Below are 15,294 nucleotides of genomic sequence, written 5' to 3'. Positions count from 1 at the left end.
GTTTATTTCACTTAGCATAATACTCTCCAGGTCCTGCCATGTTGTCTTCAGAATGTTTTAATGCAGCTGACAAAGGAAGCAGCTCGCTCACTCTGTTCAATGTTCACCAGTCCCTATAGAAAGTAATTAGAGGGTAAATACTTCTTAATAGCATTAACTTTTAGCTGCCCTAACTTCCTGCTTCTTCTCATACTAACTGAAGGATACTCTAATTTCTATTTTGGTTGTATCACTGATGTATCTGGAAATCTTAGACCCATTGATGCTTTCATATCACACTTAGAGACTCAGTTTTAACCTCCAGTGACTTGCTTATGAAAAACTTCTATTGATTCTGTCACTTTGATGATGTCTGTCTAACCTCTTTGTTACAATCTTTTAAAAATATTTTGTTATATTAATACTTAAGTTGGTATCCCATTAGTATGTAACCTCCCAAATCAGTTCTTTCCCTTTTTAATTTCAGAAGTACCTCAGAAACATGTCCTCTCTCACATTCACCTGCCCAAGAATGAAAGCCATTCTGAAAAACAAAGATAAAAACCTAAAACTTTCTAAATGTCTTAGATAAATTCCTCAAATGTAATTTTGGACCCATATGTTTTTCTCTCTTCAATGTTTTCTTTTTCTCTCTTCCCATTCTCTGATTTTCTTTCTATGTGTTTTCTTCTTAGAATTGGTGTCATGGCAACTGAGTTTCTGTGATATCACCAATGATCTCATTGCTTCTGTTTTACCACTTAGCCTGTCAGTGGGCACCTTAGCTCATACAGCTCACTCTGCAGGTGCCCTGATGAAGCCAATTTGGATAGTCTACTAATATGCCAAGCTTCAGCCAAATAATATGTTTCACTGCTAAAGAGAAAAATGCCCTTTGGGCCTGGAAGTCATTGCTAAGGAAAACCAAGGGAAACCAGGTCCTGATTAGGTTTTTGGATTCAAACTCTGGGAAGAAATCAGCACTGGACCTAAAAGCCAGGCAGGAAGTCGTGCACCTGGAGTAAATCTGACCGTCTGAGGCTCTCTTTTTGTCAGGAGGGTGTTGTAGAAGGTATGACAGCTAAGCTCCTGGGCTGTGTTGGGTTAAGCTCTGCTTTGGGCACTATGTCTCAGGACACCCAGGTCCCAGTCTCTATACAGTCTTCCCCAGGTCATGTGTAAAGGCTCTTAGAGTTGCTATGTCCCCTGTGGAATTTGGGCAAAAAATACAGTGGCCAAATACACATATTTGGTAATTTCCTAGCTGACTTTAGATCGATGATATCCAAACTTTTGGAGTTGGTATAACTAGTGCTTAATGCCCTGTACATTAATTACTAAATATCAAAGTGAAAGTGAGTTAATTTAATTTTTAGATTTTTCTGGGATTCTGAGAGCCTCACATGCATCTTTGATATGACTGTTGATCTCAGATCTGAGTGATGAATCCCTGACTATCCCTGACTTAGAAGTTGGGCAGAAATATAATTTTAACACACTTGGAGGAAGTGGCCCAGTTGGACCATAGTTTATGCTGAAAATGCTTCAATTATACCCATAACTGTCTTCACTCACTCCACTGTTTCATTTACATTCACACTGTATTTAGAGCACTGTTTTAGAATTTCTTTCCCTCTTGGGGTCTCCTCAAATATTCATTTATTTAAAAATAACTTTTAAATTATGTAAGTTAGACTATATACATTATAGAAACCTATAAAACATCAGAACAAAAAATGACATAACATTATTATATAGCAGCAGCCATCTATTGTTGGCTCACATGAATATATTGAGTCAACTCATTCATGAAGTAGGACTGAGCTTCTTCCATTATTTACTGGTTGTTGGAAACCCCTGATGAGGCCATAGGTGTAAACTCAGGAAGAGGTGCTGGTATAGCAGAGCTAGGTGAAGTGTCCTCTGAATGTGCCTGGGCACTCACTCAGGTACCATTTCTAATGCGTTGCTGTTCTTAACTGAATTTATGTGACAATATCCAGCTCACTCTGAGCAGCTCTATTTGCATAGCCACTCAATTTCCTGTGGTAAGATGTTCAGTTTTTTTCAACCAATGGAAATCAGGACATCCTTTGCAAACAATAAGTAGTTCTATGGAGCAGAAAGCATGGCCTTGTTCTAAGACTCAAGGGAAATGCGCTACAAGTCTAATGCTGCTTATCACACCATATTCTTATCTAGTTAGCCCGAAAGCAGGACGACACGAATAGCAGCCTGAACCTATTGTAAAGGTTCCTTTTTGCACTGGGCCCACTCAAAATCAGCAGTCTTCCACATCAGTCACTTGATTAATATGTCAGAGCCATATTCAGCAAATTTGGTTTTATCTGCCTCCTAAATATCACGAGTCCCACCAAGTTCTGTGTAGCAGGGATTATAAAATATAAAAACTTGTCTTTTATTTTAGAGGCAATGTGCCCTGGCTTGAATGGTTGAGCTGAGTTTGTTGATCTTAAATATAGGGTGTCCCATGAAATGTATACACACACTTTGAGTAATTATAAAGGCTGCATTTATTAAATACATTTCATTTTCAGAATTGAGCTATCAGCTGTTAAAGTGTGTATACATTTTTGGGGACATCCTGTATGTCAAGGAAATCAAAAGTTACCCAATTCCATGGCTCGTACAGTTACCATTGTCTCCATCCACTCAAGTGCTAGAGCCATTTCGTAGACAGTGCCTTCCCTTCCACCTGTGCCTCCTCCCAATTTCTCAAGGGTCAAGTCTTAGCAAGTGTTGTACTCTCCTATACTAGGGGTTACCACCACGTGACTTATCCACTGCACTGGGGTCTTTGCTGACATCTCTCCAGGATTTCATACTGAAAGTTCAGTTTCTAGGGCCACTTATATTATCAGTGGTGCTCATATGGGCTCTCTTGAAAGAAGAGCCTGAGACAGGACTTGGATGCCAACATGACCTTAGAAAGAAAGAAGGAGCAGGGATAGTAAGAGGCGAGGAAAAAAAGTCACTGAGGAGACTTCATTCCAGGATCTCTGAAATGTATAGGGAATGTCTCCCCAAAAGAAAAATGTTTGATGCACTTATCTATCTGTTCTGACCCATAACACTTCAGGGCTGACCCTACACAACAGCTGGGGGGATCTCATAGCCTCTGAGAACCTCTGAGGCAGAAATTTGAAAGATACATGGTACTTTTCATGTGAGACATTGTTAGTATGAGTCAAAATTCATACGGAACTGCTCAATACAGCTGTAGCTGAAAATAGAAGCCCACTAAAAGCATCTGCTGCATTAACCTTCTGGTTTCATTATAATTTACTAATTGTGTGACATTAGGCAAATTTCTAAAACTCACTACAACTGTTAGCTTTCTAATTTATTAACATGACATTGATAATAACCTGCTCCCGGAGATTGTTGTATATAATAAATGCAGGGGCTGTTCTCAAAACATATTCAGTGAAATAATAATTCCATGAAGTGATTTGGGGGAAAAGGAAGTTATCCTGTCAAACTTGGATAAAGGTCCATTCTAATATATACATTTTGGAGATTTATACTGCTTAGGATATTCTTGAAGGCTTCATGAACTTGGTGTACACCATTACTTGCTTTATTTAAATATAGGACTTTTTAAACTTAAGCAGACTTATTTTTCCTTTTCTATTAACTCCACATGGATCATTCCTAGAAAAACATGTTTGAACACTTAGAGATAAATGTTTACATAAGTGATTTATCTCAGTGACTAAGAGGTGATAAGTGTTCAAATAGTAATAAGTATATTGAAATAAGTGAAGTAAGCTGCAAGGCTGTCCTCTTTGTGTGGGGGTAAGAATTTATTATATGGTTTGAAAAGATTGTAACTTTTTAAAACTTTATTTTTATTGTCTATACTATTACAGATGTCCCCATTTCTCCCTCAGCTCCCTTTGCCCACCTCTCTCCTGCCTTCACCCCTCCTTCCTTCTGGTCATCACCACAGTGTTGTCTGGTTGAGGGGAGTGTGTGAGAGAAAGCCAAGAATCATCTATTGAATGAGACAGACTTTTGTTTGTATCCTTATAAATAGTTCACCTCTTAAAATGAATTAGACACATTTGAATTCAAATTTTGTTACCACTACATTCTTATCAGACAAAATTATTAAGTTAAGTTGGATTTCTTTCCCTTAAGTGTCAGCAACCTGAAATATGAGGTGAACATCTCTCTGGGTTATGGAAAGCCTGAGATATAGAGAGCCTAGTTAATTATTACCTCAAGGTTGGCTACAAATGCAGAATCCACACACCGTCAGAAATAATCACTTGACATTTTATTATCACACATTTTCATTTCTTTTTCAAATCTGCTAAGGAGGATAGATGATTATGGAATGAATGAACCATAAGCTCCCAGAGGAGAATCATAATTAAAGCAATCAGGAAAAGAACATCCATCTTACACTTATATTAAAGATATTGTTATGCAGTTTTGCTTATGTAAATAATTTGTCCAGGCACTTGCTTGTCCATTCAGTTCACTTTACTTCTGTGAAATAGAACAAACTTCTCTTTTGTCATGAAACTCCCAGAAATCCAGCCCTTTCAAGTCCAGAAAACTTCAAATCCTCGATTCTTTCCTAAAGGAAGTTTAATTACAGTTGCACTTCACCTTGTGGAATCTAATGACTCTCTGAAGGCTATAAATGTAGCTCTGTATATTGCATGTTATTTCCCTATTGCCTTTCTTTACATCTTAGAGTTATCCTAAAAAAGCCCCACAGATGGCCAATGGTGAAAATAAAATGCATAATCAAACCAACAAGAATGATTATATATTTTAATTAAGAGAAGATCTTTAGAGACATTTTGGATAATGAAATATGTCACACTGCAAAAATATTGAAACAAAATATGGTCCTAAAACCTGTCAGTTAACACTGGATTTACAGCAAAGGGAGTTAAGTCCTGACTAATGCCTGACCCTTTACAGTTAGCATCTATCTCAATTCTATTGGATATAAACAATAGCCACTAAATTCCTAATTCTTATTTTGAGTGCTCTCTAAAATACTGAAGTCAGTCCTCTGTATTCACAGGTTCAGCATCTGTGGATTAAACCGACAGCAGATTGAAAATATTTGGAAAAAAAGTTATGTTGCGGACGTGTACTGTGTAGTTAGGCCTATGATGCTTGCATCTGTATTGAAAGTGTACAGACTTGTTTCTTCCTATTATTTCCTAAACAATACAGTATAACAACTATTCACATAGCATTTACGCTGCATTAGAATTACAGGTGTGCACCACTGAACGACAGGATACATTCTGAGAGGTAACTAATTAGGCAATTTTGTTGTGTGAACATCATAGAGTGCACTTAACTGAAACTAGATGGTGGAGCCTACTACATGTCTAGGCTATATGGTACAGCTTATTGCTCCTAGGGTAAAAGCTTGTATAGAATGTTTCTGTACAAAACAACATGAGATTAAATCAAGCAAAGAGAAAATGATTCAATCAAGAGATGTGGTAAGCAGATGTATGAGACTGCTGCTGACATAATACAACCTCCTGTTTTATAGCTAACACTTTTTTATAAGTAGAAAGGTTATATACTCTAATGATAAAAACTATAATATAGTAAATACATAAACCAGTAGCATAGTAATTTAATATCTTTATCAGGTATATGTATTGTACATAATTGTATGTGCTATATTTTTATATGACTGGTAGTGCAGTAGGGTTGTTTACACTAACATCACCAAAACATTATGTGAGTAATGCATTTTGCTCTGACATTGTGTTAGCTACATCACTAGGTAATAGGTATTTTTCAGCTCATTATAGTCTTACTAGAGACCCGAAGCATGAAATTTGTGCACTTGGCGGGAGTTAGGGGGTCCCCCAGCATGGCCTGCGCCCTCTTGCAGGCCAAGAGCTGTCAAGAGATGTCCCCCCATTGGGAGCAGGCCTAAGCTGTCAGTTAGACATCCTTAGTGCTGCCACGGAGGCGGGAGAGGTTTCCACCACCGCTGCTGTGCTCACCAGCTGTGAGCCTGGCTGAGCAGGTGCTCCCTCTGTGGGGGTGCACGGACCACCAGGGGGCGGCTCCTGTGTTGAGCGGGATTGGGCCAAAACCAGCTTTCTGACATCCCCCGAGGGGTCCTGGATTGCCAGAGGGTGCAGGCTAGGCTGAGGGACACTACCTGTGCACAATCGAGGCTGGGAAGGGACAGGGAGGTTGGCCAGTGGGGGGGGGGGGATCACGGGAGGGCTCCAGGACATGTCTAGCCCATCTTGCTCAGTCTTGATCAGTCGGACCCCAGCAGCAAGCTAACCTATCGATTGGAGCATCTGCCCCCTGGTGGTCAGTGCATGTCATAGCGAGTGGTTAAGCAGCCTTAGCATATCATTAGCATATTACACTTTGATTGGTTGAACGGATGACCGGACGACCAGACACTTAGCATATTAGGCTTTTATTATATAGGATGGGATCACCATTATACATGCAGTCCATTACTGACTAAAATGTTAAGTGGCACATGACTGGATAGGTAATCTAGAGATGATTTAAAGTGTATGAGAGGATGTGCATGGGTTATACAAAAATACTACACCATTTTATATAAGGGACTTGAACATCCACGGATATGGGTATCTGCAAGGGTAGGGGTGGGGAAGGTGGGTCCTGGAACCAATTCCCCTTGGATACTGAGGAAAAACTGTATTTAATGTCCAGCTAGAGCTATTTGTTTCTTAAAATCCTTAGAGTAAAAACATGTATTATTCTTTGCAGATAGTGTGATAAGGTCACATTTGCAAGGTTGGACTTATTTCATACAGAAATCCTTCTTTTTAGTCAGTAATTCTCAGTGGAGGAGAATTTGTTTACAAGTTTATGACCTATGCTACATCCTTATATGTTGCTCCAATTTTGAAATATAAAGCTTATTTATACTTCCTTTAAGAAACTGTTATATATAAAGAGTTCAGTTTTCTTAAGGCAATTTTATTTCTTAAATAAGACTAACCCACTCTGTGGTGGTGATATTTAAGATGACAACGGGCTTTATTGTTCCCTAACCAAAACTATTGAATTCTCTAGAAAACAAACTTGCTTATATCTTATTTCGATAGGTTGTGGCAGAACTTGCTTTACTCTTATTTCTGATTTATGTTTTATGACTGTGTATTTCAGTCCCAAAGACTTTCCTTAGGGCAGCCTTCATCTCCTTGTTCCTGAGGCTATAAATCAGAGGATTACAGAGGGGTGTTATCACAGAATAAAATAAGGCCACAATTTTCTGCACTTCCACTGGGTGTCCAGGTCCAGGACTAAGATACATCACAATGACAGAGCCAAAGAACAGGATCACCACAGCCAGATGGGAAGCACAAGTGGAGAAAGCCTTGTGTTTGCTTGCTGCTGAGGACATTCGCAGCACAGCCAGAATCACCAGAGCGTAGGAGCAAAGGATAAAGAGAAAGGTGCCAACCATAAAGATAGCATTGAAAGTAGAGTAAATGGACTGTGTCGTGGTATCTTCTGAACAGGACAGCATCATCAGCGGCACAGGATCACATATAAAATGGTTGATGATATTTGGGCCACAATAGGGCAACTGTGAAATGAGAACAACTGGGGTTAAGAAAAGAACGAATCCACCCGACCATCCAAAGATGATGAGGCCCGTGTAGAGCTGTTTAGTCATGATGTGTGGGTAATGCAGAGGACGGCAGATGGCAAGGTACCTGTCAAAAGCCATGATGCAAAGGAAGAAGCCCTCATCACACCCTAAAGAGAAGAAGAAGTAGAACTGTGCAAAACAGCTCACAAAGGAGATGGACTTGCTTGTGGAGAGGAAGTTGGCCAGCATGTTAGGGATGGTTGTGGTGACATAACATATTTCCAGGAAAGAGAAATTCCCCAAGAGGATGTACATGGGGGTATGAAGGCGCCAGTCCCAATGCACAGCACAGACAATGGCTGTGTTCCCCATCAGGGTCAAGGTATAGGCTACTAAGAAGAGCCCAAAGTAGAGGAGCTGCATTTCTGGGCTCGAGGGAAAGCCCATGAGGATAAAGTGACTCACGGAGTTGGTTTCTCTGCCGGACACATTCATCAGTCTGGAAGACATGGAGGTGACATTGGCTATTGCACTTTAATGGAGATTGCTGGTTCTCCCTGAAAACACCAAATTCCTTTACAATTTTTAAAATAAACAATGAGGTTTCAGTTAAAGCAACAAAACTGTGATCACCACAACCTGTTTCCCAAAGTATGATTTCATTTTGGCAAGATGCAAATAGGTAAAAACTTGGCTTGGGGCAATCATTAAACCGGGTGAGAATATTGGATTACACATGAGTACTACATTTCTAATTTTGAGTATGTCACTTAACTTCTACTTGTCTATTTTCTCATCTGTTTACCATATAGATTATAGTACATTCAAATTTGTGTATGCAAAATTTATCTCTAAAACATTACACAAAAGTAATTTATTATGATTAGTATTATTGATAATAATACCAAATAAAATACTACTTACACTAAGACATTTCAAAAGGTTCTGTCTCACTGAGATACAGTGAAAGGGCACAGAGAATACTCCTTTTTGTGCTTGTTAATGGTATTATAAAGTAATGACCCAAACGGCCTCTCTGGGGCCAGCGCAGATGGTATATTATATATGTTTGGAACACAAGACATGCTTTCTCTCTATTCAGCTCTTGGATTCAGCCCCACATCCTGGGGCAGAGCCCTACACTTTGGCACCTAAAACTTGCTGGTTGAACATTTTGAAACAGTCTCTCGTGAATGTGAGAATGAAACAAGCCACGCGGGGCATCTGACATAGGCAGAGCACTGCTCTGAATGACTGGACAACTGACTGTGACTAGAGTTGGCCAAAGTTCCACAAAATGTTGTGAAGTAAAGAGTTTTGATTGTGTGCCTGACATTTCCATATTACTTTCATAGCAGCTTTCTATGTTTGGTCTTTTCTCTTTTTACTCATACCTCTCGCACATATGTATACCTATTCTAGGGATTTTCTTTCGAGACAACCTTGAAACATGAAATGGCTTGCTTCACTCATGCCTGCTGTCCCCTTGCTCCCAGTTTGTTGTTACTCAATCACAGCTTTTATACATCTTGTTTCTTCAGAAGCCTACTCTTGGCTATAATGTTTGTCATCTAAAGTGGAAGAACTGCTGTGTGTGTATTCTCGTTGCTCTTGGGCTATGCAGATTGTATTGAGCCTGAAGGCAATGTGATAGGTCAGTCTATTTGTTTCCCATAGCAATAATATCATACCAGGTGGCAATGTAGGGCAGGCACCAGAATTTCTCAAATTATAAGAGTTGGGTTTTTTTTTTGGTGTGTGTGTGTGTGTGTGTGTGTGTGTGTGTGTTGTCCTGGAAGACATAGATTCCTCTTGATTTGTTGTGATTGTGAAGTAAGATTAAAAAAATATTTAGGATTTTTTATTGTGAATAATTGTATGATTTTTCTCAGCTGAGGTGGTTGTACCCTTTCTGAAAAGGAACGAATATCATCTTGTCCAGAGACACAACCTATGGAGCTAGTGAATCTTAGCCATTTGCTAGGTTTGGAAAATAAAGTGCCTTGAACATTTAAATTATACTTAGGTACATAGAGTGAGTACAAAATATACAGAAGAGAGAAAAAGCATAATATTGATGTAAGAGGCAATTTATATGAATGTTTCAAAACTACCCTGATGGGATGCCCACAAATTATTCTGCTGCTTTTATTGAAGAAAAAGCTCACTTAGCTGCCACACAGGTCTTAGTTGCTATCTTTCACACTCTGATCTGTGTTCTGATACCTTGTTATACCCTACTCTAAGCACTCTTAATTAGTCATTTTCACTGATAATTGGACCCCTAATCGTGGCAAATGAGTGTCAGTACTCACCCTGCTTTGGTCTCCTGTTACAGTATTTCTTGGGAGTACAAACTGTAGAAAGTCACAATCCAAAGAAGATACTATAAATTCAAGAAACAGAGAGCATGCAGATACTGAATGGTTTTGTCATTAAAGGAAGAGTTATATCACATAATCTTATTAACAATACATTTAATTAAGAGCAATATATGTATTGGAGAGATATGATATGAGTGGTATCAGAAATTTGTCATATTTTCTATATTGAGAAAAAATTGATTGTAATATTGATAATAAATCCTCCTCCAGAAATTTATTAGTTATACATTTTTACATAAAATCTCCAGGTCTCTTTGTAAACAATAGCCATTAATATTTAAAAAGGATAAGAAAGCTATATGAATGCACTTCCAAAGATTCAAAAACAAGAGAATAATTAATATTTTAAAACTTTTCTGTCTGAATTTGTTTTTAACCAGATATTTACACTTTCAGAACAAGAAGAAAGCAGTTCCCAGTAAATTTACTTATGCAGAAAAGTCAGCTCTTATAATTGGGCATGCAAAGTTTTAACTCACTCCTTGAATACAGGCTAAGAAGAGAAGTCAGAAAGGGGGAATAAAATGTTACCCCACAGAGTGAAAAGCATGTGAGGAACTTCTGCAGAATTGGATGATCCAGTGTGTAACCTTCCATGAGTTGCAAAGAGTAAATTAAAAAAAATTTTTTCTTCCCAGATTGAAAACTCATATTTATTGTAAAGATGAAAGCATAGATGAAGGTTTCATCTAAATTTATTTCCTTGTCATGGCTTTTGAGATCTGGGAGCCTTTCCCTGGTATTTTTAAAGTATCTGTTCAACAGATGAGATAGTTTTGAATTTTATTTAATTATAATGAAATCCCAAGCCCTGCTATCCCTGAGGAATAATGTGCTTACCAAACTAGCTTCTTATCATCTCTTGTGCTTCTAGTAACCAGGCATTGTAAAAGGTTCCTAGGGAATAATGAAATAGTAATAGTTTGCTGTAATAGTTACAACAAAAAGATGTACCATTAAGTTCACCATTTATATTTTGAAGAAGAAAAAAACAGTTCTTTATTAACTATTATTCTAAAATTTGTTACTTAGAGACATTGCAGTTGCAATTTTATGATAGAAAAATGACATTTTAAGTGCTAAGACTTGTATAGGCTATTTAATAATGTTTATAGAGTGCTCAACAGGTACTAGAGATATAGTAGGGTAAACAAAATAGAAAAAAAATCCTGCTTACCTAGAAAAATTCAATGGGGGGCGGGGAGAAAAGCAACAGAAAATAAATAAAATGAGTAAATGAATAAGTGTATTATATATATCTATATATATACATACATACATATATATATATATATATATATATATATATATATCTGCCTTTACTTAATCAATAAAGAAATTTAAAAAATAAAAATAAAAGGTATTATATATATTTTTCATTTGAGAAAAATGAAGTGTAGAAATGAGATGGATTGGAAATGGGCAGGACTTGGACTTTCTAAAAATACTTTAAAAATATATTTGTATTGATTTCGGAGAAAAAGGTAGAGAGAAATAGAAATGTCAATGACAAGAATCATTGATTGGCTGTCTCCTGAATGCCTCCCACTGGGGATTGAGCCAGCAACTCAGATACATGTCCTTAACTGGAATCAAATCCGGGACCCTTCAGTCCACAGGCCTACGCTCTATCTAGTGAGCCAAACCAGCTAGAGCAGGACTTAGACTTTTAAATATGGTTTTAAGGAAAGCCTAACAGAGACATTAACATTTGAGCAGAGGCTTGAAAAAATGAAGAACATGGAGAGGGATTTTCAGCAGAAGGAATAACTAATTCTAGGAACAAAAGGTAGGAGTGTGGCCGAAACCGGTTTGGCTCAGTGGATAGAGCGTCGGCCTGCGGACTCAAGGGTCCCAGGTTCGATTCCGGTCAAGGGCATGTACCTTGGTTGCGGGCACATCCCCAGTAGGGGGGTGTGCAGGAGGCAGCTGATCGATGTTTCTCTCTCATCGATGTTTCTAACTCTATATCCCTCTCTCTTCCTCTCTGTAAAAAATCAATAAAATATATTAAAAAAAAAAAAAAGAGGTAGGAGTGTGTTTGTCATGTCAGGGAAAGAGCAGGGAGGCCAGTGTGCTAGAGAAGTGTAAACTGGGGAGAATGCCCCCTGTGTGGTACCCAGTCCATTATCTCCATTTCTTCTTTTTATAACATTTGCACTCCATTATACTCTTTTTTTATTTAAAAAGTTTTTTTTCTAGATTTATAGAAAGATAATTGACATATAACAATATGTGAGTTTAAGATGTATAGTGTATTTGATATACATATATACTGCAAAATAATTACCACCATAGCATTAGCTAACACCTCCATCACTTTGCAGAATTATCATTTCTATTTTGTGGTGAGATAGTAAAGATATTCTCTTTTAGCAACTTTAAGCATATAATACAGTGTTGTTGACAATAATCACCAGGATCTATATTAAGTCCCTCAAACTTACTCATAACTGCAAGTTTGTATTTTTTGACAAACATTCCCCCATTTCCCATATCCCACACCTCTGGCAACCACAAATCTGCTCTTTGTTTCCATTCAACTTTTTAAGATTATACAAACAAGTGATATCATACAATATTTTTTTCTCTGTCTGACTTATTTCAGTTAGTATAATGCCTTTAAGGTCCATCTATGTTGTCACAAATGGTAGGATTTCCTTCTTATGGCTGAATAATATTCTGTTATATATATCTTCTTTATCCATTCATCTGTAGATGGACACTTAGGTTGTTTCCACATTTTTGCCATTATGAATAATGCTGCAATGAACATGGGATGCATATATTTTTCAACGCTCTTTTGTTTATTTCTGCTCTGGTCTTTATTATTTACTTCTTTATACTCACCTTGGGCTTTGTTTGCTGTTCTCTTTCTAGCTCCTTTAAGAAATGTAAGATTATTTATTTGAGATTTTTCTCATTTCTTGAGGTAAACCTGTAATGCTATGAATTTTCCTCTTAGGGCTGTTTTTGCTGTGTCTATAGAGTTTGGATCATTGTGTTTTTTCTTTTTAAAAAATGTATTATTGTCAGTATTACAGGTGTTCCCCTTTCTGCCCCCCTCCACCCAACCCCCACTTCACCCACACTATTGTCTGTGTCCATGGTTATGCATATATGATCTTTAGTTAATCTATTGCCATCCCTTCCACCTCCCTTCCCATTGAGATCTGTTATTCTGTTCCATACATCCATGACTTTGGACCTATTTTGTTTATCAGTTTATTTTGTTCATTAAATTCGACATATGTGAGGTCATGTGATATTTGTCTTTCTCTAACTGCCTTATTTTGCTTAGCACAATAGTCATTTTCATTTGTCTCAAGGTATCTTGTTTTTTTTCTTGATCTCATTGTTAATCTGTTTGTTTATTTATTTATTTATTTAATATATTTTTTATTGATTTTGGAAAGAGGAAGGGAAAGATAGAAACATCAATGATGAGAGAGAATCATTGATCAGCTGCTTCCTGCATGCCCGCTACTGGAGATCGAGACTGCAATCCAGGCATGTGCCCTGACTGGGAATTGAAATGTGACCTCCTGGTTTTTGGAGTGATGATCAACCACTGAGCCACACCAGCTGGGCAAAACCCATTTATTTTTTAGTAACATGTTATTTAACCTCAATGTGTTTGTGTGTTTTTCAGGTTTTTTTTTTTTTTTTTTTTTAGTGTAACTGATTTCTAGTTTCTTACTATTGTGGTTGCAGAAGATGCTTGATATGATTTCAATCTTCTTACATTTATTAAGATTTGTTTTGTGGTCCAACATGTGGTCTACCCTGGAAAATATGCCATTTGTAATTGAAAAATGTATATTCTGCTGCTTTGAGGTGAAATGCTCTAAAAATTAATTAAATCCATCCAGTATGTCATTTAAAGCCATTGTTTCAATGATGCCAATGGGATAGATCTCCTACTATGACTGTATTCCTATTGATCTCTCCTTTTATGTCCATCAAGATTTGCTTTATAGCCCAGCCAGTGGGCTCAGTGGTTGAGTGTCAACCATGAATCAAGAGGTCACAAGTTCATTGGTTGTTCTCTTCCCACACACCCTCTTCTGTCTTCCTTCTGAGGTTCAACAGTCTGTTCATGCTTCTTCCTGTATTTTCTTAATTACAAAATAAGTTTGGAAACAATTATGTAAGTTTTTATTTTGGAAAAATAAAAATTAAACAACATTATAGTGTGAGCATTTTCCCAACTCATCAAATATATTTTAAAACATGATTTTTAATATCTGTATGTTATTCTATAATTTGGACATATGATAATTCACTTAACTACTCTCCAATTAGTGAACATTTGAATAAGTATAATTCTAATATTATTACTTTATTTTCATTAAATTTATAAATTTATTTGAGAAGAAATGACAAATTTACAACATTTACTCATTACATTTAGAAACATGGTAGATATCTCCATTTATTAATGTTTTTATTTTACTGTTTCAAGGTATTCACAGTTTTCTTCTCATACACTTCACTCCTCTTTGATGAATTTATTTAGAGGTGTTTTACATTTTCATTGTTATTATAAATGGCCTTTTACTTCCATTATATTTTCTTCCTGATTATTATCTTTTATAGACTTACTTTGCATCTGGCCATCATTTTACATTTTCTTATTGATTTTAATAACTTTTGAAATTATTTTTATGAGAATTCACATCCAATATTTACTGGTCTTTGGTAAAAAAAAAAAAAAAAGTACTAGGATGAGAGCAAATTCTGAGTTTCAATTTAAGAGATATATGGTGAGTATTGGTGTGCTGTGTTTAATCCCTAGCTTCTTCTCCGTCTTTCTTTTAGGGGAGTTGGGGGGTTAAATACTTACCTTCTCCCTTCTTTCAAAACCTCTAAGAAAGAATGTGGAAAGGCTGCCTGTGGCTCACTTCTTCTCTCCTCTACCAAGGGATATTAGATAAGACTCTACAAGTTGTTCCTGGCATAAGGGAATCTGTTCAGTAGAAGGAGTTGCGACTGTCCCCTATTGATTTCAGAAAGAGGAAGGGAGAGATACAAACATCAATAATAAGAGAGAATCATTGATTGGCTGCCTCCTGCACACCCCCTACTGGGGATCAAGCCTGTAACCTGGGCATGTGTCCTTGACAGAAATCGAACCTAGGACCCTTCAGTCCGCAGGCTGATGCTCTATCCACTGAGCCAAACCAGTTAGGGCTACTTTGTTATTTTTGTGATTTATGTAACGAGTTCATAGACTAGCTTTGGCCCTGCACCCAAGTTTTAAAATAAGTCATGCTATCATCCCACATAGAGCCTGAAAAAGGAACCCTCGTGCACTGCTGGTGG

The 15,294-nt window shown here is 37.3% G+C and overlaps 1 protein-coding gene across 1 annotated transcript; it reads right to left on the bottom strand.

Annotated features, from left to right (window-relative positions):
• Positions 1-7,114: 7,114 nt before the first annotated feature.
• On the bottom strand, positions 7,115-8,388 carry LOC103303515 (olfactory receptor 11G2-like). Its single transcript, XM_008160513.3, has one exon. It carries the CDS (start codon positions 8,093-8,095, stop codon positions 7,130-7,132), a length of 966 nt encoding a protein of 321 aa, XP_008158735.3. The 5' UTR covers positions 8,096-8,388; the 3' UTR covers positions 7,115-7,129.
• Between the last annotated feature and the right edge of the window lie 6,906 nt (positions 8,389-15,294).

Source organism: Eptesicus fuscus, chromosome 5, assembly GCF_027574615.1.
Source record: "Eptesicus fuscus isolate TK198812 chromosome 5, DD_ASM_mEF_20220401, whole genome shotgun sequence".
Taxonomy (NCBI): domain Eukaryota; kingdom Metazoa; phylum Chordata; class Mammalia; order Chiroptera; family Vespertilionidae; genus Eptesicus; species Eptesicus fuscus.
This window is presented reverse-complemented; position numbering and strand designations above follow the sequence as displayed.

What these genes read in the sequence shown, in the direction of transcription:
- LOC103303515 (XM_008160513.3), bottom strand. Translation starts at nt 8,095, where the DNA reads ATGTCTTCCAGACTGATGAATGTGTCCGGCAGAGAAACCAACTCCGTG.